The sequence below is a fragment of the Otolemur garnettii genome, unplaced genomic scaffold, assembly GCF_000181295.1.
Source record: "Otolemur garnettii isolate 467f Iridium unplaced genomic scaffold, OtoGar3 scaffold00010, whole genome shotgun sequence".
In the NCBI taxonomy this organism is placed as follows: domain Eukaryota; kingdom Metazoa; phylum Chordata; class Mammalia; order Primates; family Galagidae; genus Otolemur; species Otolemur garnettii.
The window spans coordinates 16,933,362-16,943,944 of record NW_003852405.1 but is presented as its reverse complement, the minus strand read 5'-3'; the positions used below and the strand labels follow the sequence as shown (position 1 = coordinate 16,943,944).

At 36.0% G+C, this 10,583-nt stretch overlaps 1 protein-coding gene across 1 annotated transcript in view; it reads left to right on the top strand.

Moving 5' to 3' along the window:
• The window catches only part of BRDT (bromodomain testis associated), a 74,909-nt gene that overhangs the window by 32,418 nt on the left and 31,908 nt on the right, over positions 1-10,583 (top strand). The window contains exons 5-12 of the mRNA XM_012801622.1: positions 438-607; positions 1,328-1,681; positions 3,085-3,213; positions 4,095-4,283; positions 5,293-5,465; positions 5,545-5,834; positions 5,929-6,042; positions 6,117-6,254. Of these exons, the coding sequence (XP_012657076.1) occupies positions 438-607; positions 1,328-1,681; positions 3,085-3,213; positions 4,095-4,283; positions 5,293-5,465; positions 5,545-5,834; positions 5,929-6,042; positions 6,117-6,254 (1,557 nt within the window). The remainder of the gene's footprint in view (positions 1-437; positions 608-1,327; positions 1,682-3,084; positions 3,214-4,094; positions 4,284-5,292; positions 5,466-5,544; positions 5,835-5,928; positions 6,043-6,116; positions 6,255-10,583) is intronic.

The following is a 10,583-nucleotide window of genomic DNA, read 5'->3' as shown; positions in this document are numbered from 1 at the left end:
CGAGCCCCTTTTTTTGTATTATTGAGACGGAGTCTCAATATGTCAGTGGGGTGCTATGGTGTCACAGCTCACAGCAACCTCAAACTCTTGGGCTTAAGCTATTCTCTTGCCTCAGCCTCCCAAGTAGCTGGGACTACAGGCACCCGCCAGAATGCCCGGCTATTTTTTTTGTTGCAGTTGTCATTGTTGTTTAGCATGCCTGGGCCGGGTTTGAACCCACCTGCCTTGGTGTAGGTAGCTGGCGTCCTAACCACTGAGCTACGGGCACCAAGCCTAAATTGGTCTAATTGTTCATGACAGTGTGTGGGATGATTTCAAAAGGGGATAAGTGCTTATGGTGCTAGAAAGCTGAATTAAAATGGAATACTGAGAGAGAAAATGGTGTTTTATGCTATACTCACTCAAATATTTGATGACTCTGGTTCATACTTTACTAGGCACTCAACAACATGAAGCTGTTTCTTCTGTCAAAGAAAAACCATCCCCCAAAGCCACAGAGAAGGTTTTGAAGCAGCAGGCAACTCCTGTGTTTACTGAGGCATCTGTTTCTCCTTTAAACGCAGCACCAGGAGCTCCACTCAGCTCTAGCTCACAAACTGTAGCCCAAGTACGTTTGTTGTTGTTTTAAAATCATTGGTTTCTGAAATACTTCAACATGGATGAAATTGGATGTTGCGGTATTTACCTTTTTTTCAGTTGTTGATATGAAAATGAGTCTTTAGCATATAGCAGTCTTAAGTCACACTATTTCTGCCTCTCTATACGTTTTATGAACAGAGACATAGGGAGTTAGACACATTGCAGAGGTTTCTTAGATTCTCAGTACAAGTTGAGCTGTCTTAGTATCATGATAGTGTTAACAATTGGAAATTGTGTACCTACCTATTTTTCTTTTGAAAATTGTATACCCTAGGTATTCAGAAATTTTTTTTTTTTTTTTGCAGTTTTTGACCAGGCCTGGGTTTGAACCCACCACCTCCAGCACATGGGGCCAGTGCCCCACTGCTTTGAGCCACAGGCGCCGCCCCAGAAATGATTTTTTTCATGACCATTTTCTACCTTTCATTCATCTTAAGGGTTTTCAAGACATTCTTGAAGTGTGGAAAGAAAATTTTATTATTTATTTTGCCTATAACAGGAAATGAACCTTTACTGCTGTTTAATTCATAGATTGAAAACAATATGTGTAAACTAACTATGTAAAGACTTCTGATGCCACAGTTGTTCCATTTTTTTAATGGATAAGAGTAATGATCAAAATAATTTGAAAAATATTGTTCTGAATATTATCTTAAATGTGGTTTTCTGTTGAATTGTTTTGTTTTAGGTTACTAGGGGTGTGAAGAGGAAAGCAGATACGACAACTCCTATGACGTCAGTGGTTAAAGCAAATAGCGAATCTTCTCCAATACTCACAGAAAAACAATCAGCAAGAATGCCACCAATAAAAGAAAATGTACAGAAGAATGTTTTGCCTGATTCTCAACAACAATATAATGTTGGAAAGAGTGTTAAAGTAACTGAACAATTAAGGCACTGCAGCGAGATTCTTAAAGAAATGCTTGCAAAGAAACACTTTTCCTATGCATGGCCCTTTTACAATCCGGTTGATGTTAATGCTTTGGGACTCCATAACTACTATGACATTGTCAAACATCCGATGGATCTTGGAACTATTAAGGTAAATTTTGCCTTAATAAGAGGAACTTCTCTTCTTGATCATAAAAGTAATTCATTGCAAAGAAATTTTAAAGTCCAGGAAAAGATGAAGAAATTTAAAATCGCCATTTATACCACTTGGAATTAATCATTGGGACCTATTTAAAATATGTCTTTCCATTTTCTTTTACTTAAACACATCTACATTTCTCTAGCCCAGTATTTGAGTTACATAGAATGCTATATTTAGGCCAGCTTGAAACTCATGAAGAACATGAAGGAATAACTGGGGAACAATAAAGTAGAAGGAAATCTAGGTCTTCAACAAGAACGATCATTACAAAGAGGCCAAGAGCTTAAACACGAAAATAGCTTACTCATTTTACTTTTATAATGTTTTCTGTAGCAGCAATGTGTAAAACGGTTAGGCTGTATAAACTGGTTAGGATTCCAGTGACTAGAAGATGGTGACTTTAATTTAGTTCTCTAAAATTATTCTCGATTGTCAGTGATTTGATTATGTTTCCTATTTTTGTTTTGCATTTCTTTAATTAAAAGTGAGGTCTGGCTAGTTGCAATTGTTCATTGGCCTTTTCTATTTGTTTGTGAATTGCCCAATAATATATACATTTCGCTCAGCAGTCTATAGGATTTTCTCACCATTAGGAAGCTTCTATAAAAAGAAATACACGTAGACTACATTCACACTTCCAACTACTTTACATGCAGCCATCTAAAAACGAACTGATGTTTGTATCACTTCTCTGCATTTCATGTCTTCCATTGCCAGGAGAATTTCAGTATAAATCTCTTATTTAGATGTTCAGGGTTGATTGGTTGAAAGACTTATATTTTAATTGGTTTCTTGCTATCAAACTTGCCTAATCAGGATTATATGAAAACACTGTTTTCCTGCTTTTCTTCCTGTTCTCTCTTTACCTGGGATGTCCTTTCTTCTTTCCTTGTCAGAATTCATTGGTTTTTTCTAAAATCTGAAAAACATGAAATCTGGATGGTGTGTGACTGTTTTTCTTAGGTATTGATCTGTATTTTATTACATAGATAATACTAAAGATGCTCAAATAATTATTGAATTAAACTATATTGGGCCAGGAGCCATGGCTAATGCCTGTAATCCTAGCACTCTGGGAGGCCAAGGCAGGTGGATTGACTGGGTTCACGGATTTGAGACCAGCCTGCAAGAGCGAGACCCCTGGGTATTGTGGCTGGCACCTGTAGTCCATCTATGTGGGAGGCTGAGGCAAGAGAATTTGCTTGAGCCGAAGAGGTTGAGGTTGCTGTGAGCTATGATGTCATAGCACTCTACCGAGGGCGATAAACAAAGTGAGACTCTGTCTCAAAAAAAAAAAAAAACTAAACTAAACTAATACTGTTTATGAATCCTGTAGTTTTTCTTTAATTTAGGGGAAAATGGACAACCAGGAATATAAGGATGCATATGAATTTGCTGCAGATGTTAGATTAATGTTTATGAATTGCTACAAATATAATCCTCCAGATCATGAAGTTGTGACAATGGCAAAGATGCTTCAAGTGAGTTATACTTGTGCTCTGAAAATGTATCTCTTCCAAACATAGTTTAAAATTATTAGTACCATAACTCAAGAGATAAAGAATAATACCATGCCCATAAGTTGTATAAAACTGTTTATAAATTATACTTATTTTTTGGAGGCAAAGTCTTGTTCTACCTGGCTAGAGTGCAATGGCGTCATCATAGCTCATTGCAACCTAAACTCTTGGGCTCAAGTGATCCTCCTGCCTCAGACTCTTGAGTAGGTTGGACTAACTATAGATGTGCACCACCATACATGGCTAATTTCTCTATTTTTAGTAGAGCCGAGGTCTCACCCTTGCTCTGGCTGGTCTTGAACTCTTGTCCTCAAGCAATCTTCCCATGTCGGCATCCCAAAGTGCTAGGATTACAAGTGTGAGCCATTGCACCTGACCCATAAATAATACTTTTAAAACAGTCATTGGGTTTTTGGATTATTAAATCCTTTAGTAGCAGATCTTTTAACAAAGCTGCCCTGCAAATAGAGGAAATTGGGGTGATATTAATAAAGAGGGGACAGTAGATTCTGAGACAGGATTGACTGGATCCCATGTTCCACTGGGGGACAGTCCAACGACTTGACAGCTGAGCTATTTGGAGATGGTTGAATAATGCAACAACTATGGGATTCTTGAAAGAAGGTCCTTTATTTAACTTGAGAAGTCTAGTTTGCTTGAAAAAAAATGGAGAAAAGTTGAGCTAAGTTTGGCAAACAGGGAAGCATGAGTCTTACTGTATTTCTTCTAATATGTCTTAAAGGAAAAATACAACATTTAAATGTACTTTTTACTAAAAGTTGTAAAAGTTGTCAGTAAATAAAAGATGCAGAAGCACTTAATAGTCTAATTATCCATTTCAGGATGTTTTTGAAATGCATTTTGCCAAGATCCCAGATGAACCTGTTGAGAGTATGTCTGTTTGTTGCATCAAAACAGAGTCCACAAAAACTGTTGGTAAAGAAAGCAGTAGTGAAGCTTCCTCGGAAGGTAACTCTTCCGATGATTCTGAAGATGAACGAGTTCAGCGTCTTGCAAAACTTCAGGAGCAGGTAGTTGATTGTATCAAACGTGTTTTGACATTCTTTCCATAAGCTGGTGATCCATTATATAGCTCTTTTGGTAGATTTAAAGCTATTTAGATTTAGATCATTTGGCAACTGTGACTTTACTTATTGGCACTTTTGTGACGTTTAATAGTCTTTCCTATTTAAATATCTATATATTGTAAACGTCTTTTATTTTAAGAAATTATTATTTATATTCCTAATCATAATTGAATGGTTCATTCTCACTGATAGGATTTATGACATAATCTGAGTTATTTTATGAATGAAATCTTAACATTTGCCACCTTATGTAACATAATATTAACCTGCTCTGAGCTCAAGCCTGAAAAAAGATCAGTTAGTAAAACCTTAAGACCACCTGAAAATGTTAATTATTTTTGGTCTGTTTTTAGATACACATTTAAGTTTATGTGTTGAGCACGCAAAGTTTGTAGTTTCATTATGGACCTTTTTTTGTTTTGTTTTGTCTTTGTTTTTTTGGCCGGGGCCAGGTTTGAACCCACCACCTCTGGTATATCGGCCGGTGCTCTACTCCTTTGAGCCATAGGCACCGCCCATAGACCTTTTTAAAATAATGAATTTGTGAAGTAAGAAACTAAAGGAAATGTAATATGAAATGAATTTCACAAAAGATACTCTTAGGCAGTGCCTATAGCTCAGTGGGTAGAGTGCTGGCCACATACACCCAGACTGGTGGGTTCGAACCTAGCCCGGGCCAGCTAAACAACAATGACACCTGTAACAGAAAATAGCCAGGTGTTGTGGTGGGCGGGCACCTGTAGGCCCAGCTACTTGGGAGGCTAAGGGAAGAGAATCACTTAAGCCCAAGAGTTAGAGGTTGCCATGAGCTATGCCATGGCACTCTACCAAGGGCAACATAGAGAGACCCTGTCTCAAAAAAAAAAAAAATACTCTTGGTTTTAGAATGCTTTTTTTTTCTAGTGTCTTTATTTAGAGCCATAACTGTTTAAATATATTTTTACTTTACCAGCTTAAAGCTGTTCATCAACAGCTACAGGTTCTGTCCCAAGTACCTTTCCGTAAGCTAAAGAAAAAGAATGAGAAATCTAAAAAGGAAAAGAAAAAAGAAAAGGTTAATAACAAAGATGAAAATCCAAGGAAAAAGTTTAAGCAAACGAAACCAAAGGAAAAATCCAAAAGCAAGTAAGTATCTTTTACGACAGTTTATTACAATAGTAACATTATCTAAAATACATTTGACTAAATTTAATTTTTGTTGCAGTCAATCAAAGAAGAGGAAACAGCAGGTCTTTGCTCTGAAACCCGGAGATGAAGATAATGCTAAACCTATGAACTATGATGAGAAAAGGCAGTTAAGTTTGGATATAAACAAACTCCCTGGTGATAAACTTGGGCGTGTAGTTCGTATAATACAATCAAGAGAGCCTTCACTGAGAAATTCCAACCCTGATGAGATAGAGATTGACTTTGAAACCCTGAAAGCATCAACGCTGAGAGAATTAGAAAAATACGTTGCCGCATGTTTAAGGAAAAGACCACTAAGACCTCACAGTATGTATTTCGGTAAATTCATAGAGATCAGTCTGGTATTAGTGTCAGGTTCTGATTATACTCAACACTTTTTTGTTTCTCCTAAATCACACAGCTAAGAAAACAATGAAGTCCAAAGAAGAACTTCATTCACAGAAAAAACAGGAATTGGAAAAACGGTTGCTGGATGTCAATAATCAGTTAAATTCTAGAAAACGTCAAACTAAACGTAGGTGGCGATTTTTCAATGTTCCCTTGACTATTTCATTCTCCTGGCATTTTAACATGCTCCCTGTTTTGTAGCTGAGAAGACACAGCCATCCAAAGCGGTGGGCTGCGGTTCCCGGCTGAGCGAGAGCAGCAGCAGCAACAGCAGCTCCTCCGGGTCTGACAGCAGCAGCAGCGACTCAAGCTCTTCAGACAGCAGCGATTCCGAATCAGGTTAGCTGTCCCTCTGTTGGTAGGGACATTCTTTTCTTGCAATATTGAGACGTATTTTGAAGAAATATTTGTTACATGCCTAAGATCTATGGTTTGGATACCACACTTACTATTTTATTTCATGTTGATAATCTTATTTCCCTTAAAAGAGATACTGTATAAAATGAAACTTCTACACATATGTGACTTGTAAGTTTGTAATGTTGAAAATAAGTTTCCTCAAGGTGGGATAGTCTCTTGATAAATAATACCAAATCTTAATACCAGAAAATGTCAGATAATAAAGTACTGATCTTCACTTCTTTTTATAAAATAAAAGATCATATGGGGGGACCTTTCACTTTACTCTCCATGGCATATCAGATCATTCATTCTAATGTTGCAGAGCATGTCCTGTTGTGATGCTACATTCTGAACTGAACATGTATTTTGAATTAAGAAACCAGTTATCCCCGAAGCAGATTTTATTTCACTTCTCTGATTTTGTTACTGTAGAATATTATTTTCCATCTGTAGAAGAATGTACTTCAAACTCAGGTTAGCAGTTATGCTAAAGTACCATGTTGTCTCTCATATATCTATCCATTGTATCAAGCTTAGGTCACTCGTGGGTTTTTCTGTGCTTTGTCCTGCAAGGTTATAGTTGACGAGTAATCACTGCCACATGAATACTGACCTGATGGTGTTCCATCTTTATTGACCAAAAGGCAATTCAGAACAGAGCACTTTTGTGACTAAATTTGGCTTTATTTTAAATGAGATTTTTTTGTGTGTGAAATTTAGTTCTCCCTTTACAAAAGCATCCCAGACAGAATGTTGTGTCATCAGGAATTCTTACTATTCCTAAGAACATTCCCGTTTCTTAGTCTGGTAGTAAGGGCTGTTAGCTTGTAGTAAGTACATTCTGTTTTACTCTCAGTTTTGTTTAGCTTGCATTTATATAGTGTTGATTGCTGCATTTTGTTCTACATTTCATAAAGTATTTAGTGATAAACATTTTTGTAAGAATAAAGAGAATTTTTTCTTTTGTTGCCATTTGTCATACTAGAAAATTTAAAAATTAATTTAGGGCTCTGATTACATAGTATTTCCTTATATTTGACTTCTAAACATAAAACAAGACTGGAAACAATCCAAGTTGCATTTTATTTTAAATTGTAATTAGCATTTGTAATATCACCTAATAAAAGCATTTGTGGCCTACAAAGTTAGAGCACTTTGTCTTTTATTTGTTGGATAAAACTCTTACTGGAATTGTTAGCTTGAATTATATAACTTTAATAAATGCCTTGAGTATTAGAGAAAAAGTGCTTATATAGACTTTTTCAGTAAAGTAGTTTAATATGAATTATCAGTTTCTGATAGAATATTCCCATATATATTTTGAAAGAAAGAATATTTATTATCAGTTTGTATTCTTCAAATGGTGCAATGTATATTCTATGTTGTCCTGAGTTTCTGGCAGAGTAACTCAGCGTCAGAAATCTAATCCTAAAACACTGCTGTGCTCAGTTTTTATTTTACGACTGACATTCTTGTTTAATGTCATCTTTTTTTAATTTAAAGGAGTTGCTTAAAAACTATAGTGTTAAAATCAGAGTAGCAATTTTTTCTATGTGAAGCTACATTACGGGTAGTATGCAGTTTGTGCCACTCAGGTCAATTTGTCTTGTAACTTGACAGTGTGGGTTGTCATTTACCTTTGAAATTTTAGTTGTTTTATGAACATTCAAACCATGTTCTGTTCTTTGTTGGAAAAATGTTTGTTATAAATTGTTAAGTGCAAATCCTACCGTAAGGGGAGAAAAACAATTATATCTTTGCTTAATATAATGGGTAAATGAAGTAATAGGACCTTCTGTCCTAAATGTCAACTTCAATTGTATCCATTAAAATACATGAAGACTCTTCATTTCTAGTGTGTAAGCTGAGAATACTTTTTACTTTCCTGGGAACAACAGTAACAAAAATCATAAAGAAATAGATGTACTGTAAATTGTGAAAAATAAGCAAGTCAGAGCATGTCAATAATAACAGCAGTGTTAAAAATGATGATGTACCTACTGTGCTGACTTATGTACATGACATTTTCAGGGAACAGATGACAAATAATTTGTCAAAGTTTTTTGGGGGGGAATGGGGCGATTTACTAAGAAAATCTAATTTTGTACAAATTACTCGTATCAGCAAGAACTTATCCAGTGTATCAGTAAAAATTAGCTTAAAATATGTAATATTTTTATAGCTTCAAAATTAATTATGGCTCAGAACTAATTTGAATATTGTGACTCTTAGGACTCTGGTTAATAGACTTTTGATTATTTAAGATAAGAGATAATATAAGTTTATTTCCTCAAAATTTTTGTAGAGGAAACTTTAATGAAAGCTTCTATGATAAGTTCTCTGCTGATAGAAGTATATTGATCTTTAGTGATGTTTTTTCTTAATTTAGTTTTTAATACCTGTCTTCCTGGATTTGCTATATGCAATTTCCTTCCTTCCCTTCTTTTCCCTGCCCTGCTCTGTCCTGCCGTGTCCCTACCCCTTTTCTTTCTTTCTTTCCTCCTTTCCTTCCTTCTCTTTCATTTCTTTCTTTTTTTTATTAGACAATATCTCCCTCCTTCTGTTGCCCAGGCTGGCGTGCTGTGGCACTAACTTAGCTCATAGCATCCTCAAACTCTTGGGCTCAAGCAATCCTCCTGCCTCAGTCTCTAGAGTAGCAGGACTCTAGCATAGACCACCATGCCTGGCTAACTTTTTAAAAATTAGTTTTGGTAGAGACAGGGTCTTGATATATTGCCCAGGCTGGTCTTGAATTCCTGGCATTAAACAAGCCTCCCAAAGTGCTGAGATTACAGGTATGAACTACTGTGCAATATTCTTAACCAAGTCACAGTCTCCTAGAATTTCAATTATCAGGGACAGAGCTCTAATTACTTTTTCTAAATTCCTTAATATTTTTTTTTCCTTTTCTTAAGTCATATACACATAGATCATGAATACATTTATGCATATGTGAGGTACAGTGTGTTGGGTTTTTTAATACAATTTGGAGTGCTTACATCAAACTAATTAATATAGCTTTTGCCTCATTTGATTACTTGATTATTGTGTTAAGACATGTATGTTCTAAGGTTGATAGATTTGACTTGTATCCTTGCAATATGCTCTATAGGTGTGGTCCCCCATTTACCCTCCCTCTATCAAACCTCTGCCCTAAATTTCTTAATATTAATGACCTCTTCTTGTGGTTATTTTATAAGTTGGTTTCTCTTTACCACAGTTTATTCTGTTTATGTGTCATACATGTTTTAAGGGCTTACATCTGAAACTCATTTATGTGTTGTGAGTAGTTTGGGGGCTATTATTTCACATTACTTAAATAGATATCTTCTATTATTCTAAAACTTTATGCACTTTTGGAAAATGTAGACTTAATTCTGCTTTGTTAAATAGGATTGAATACATGGGCAGATCATTGATTTCCAAGGAAAGTTGTATTTAAAAATCTCAATTCCTAAAATAAAAATGAAAGATTTGTGGGCTAAGAAGCAGTACTTCATTGCAAATTCTTTTTTTTTTTTTTTTTTTCTGAGACAGAGTCTCATTGTTTTGCCCAGGCTAGAGTGCATCAGCCTAGCTCATGCCAACCTCAAAACTCCTGGACTCAAGCAATTCTGCCTCAGCCTCCTGAGTACCTGGGGACTACAGTGCCTGCCACAATGCCTAATTTTTCTATTTTTAGTAGAGACAGACTCTCACTCTTGCTTATTAGGCTGGTCTTGAACTCGTGAGCTCATGGATCCTCCTGCTTTGGCCTCCCAAAGTATTAGGATTACAGGCAAGAGATACTGCTCCCAGCCTGAGTTTTAAGTACTACGACTTAGGTCTCCTGTAGAAGTGACAAAAATAGGATTTTTCTTTCTTCCAGAATTTCTCACGATTTCTAAGACTCAAGGCTCAAGTATGGACTTTAATATATGGGAGGTTTTTTACAGTTTGGGTCCTTGAATTTTATCTGTCTAGTCCCATGCATTTTAAAATTTTCAGTTCAAGCTGTGTCTTCCTGAATAAACAGGCTGTCTAGAATAGAGATTCTTATTTAGGCAATACCTTAAAATTACCTGTGAAACTTTCAAAATACTCTGTCTCAATAAGTCTGCATTAAATGGGGGAGTGGAGCCGGATACATGAGGTGTTAAAGATATCCCAGTTAATTCTGATGTGCTATCATATTTGAGAACAATTGGTCTAGAATTTTGGGGGGGGGGTTGTTTTTGTTTCCAATTTCTAACTATTTGAAATGCCCTTAGTGAAAGGACCAGTTAG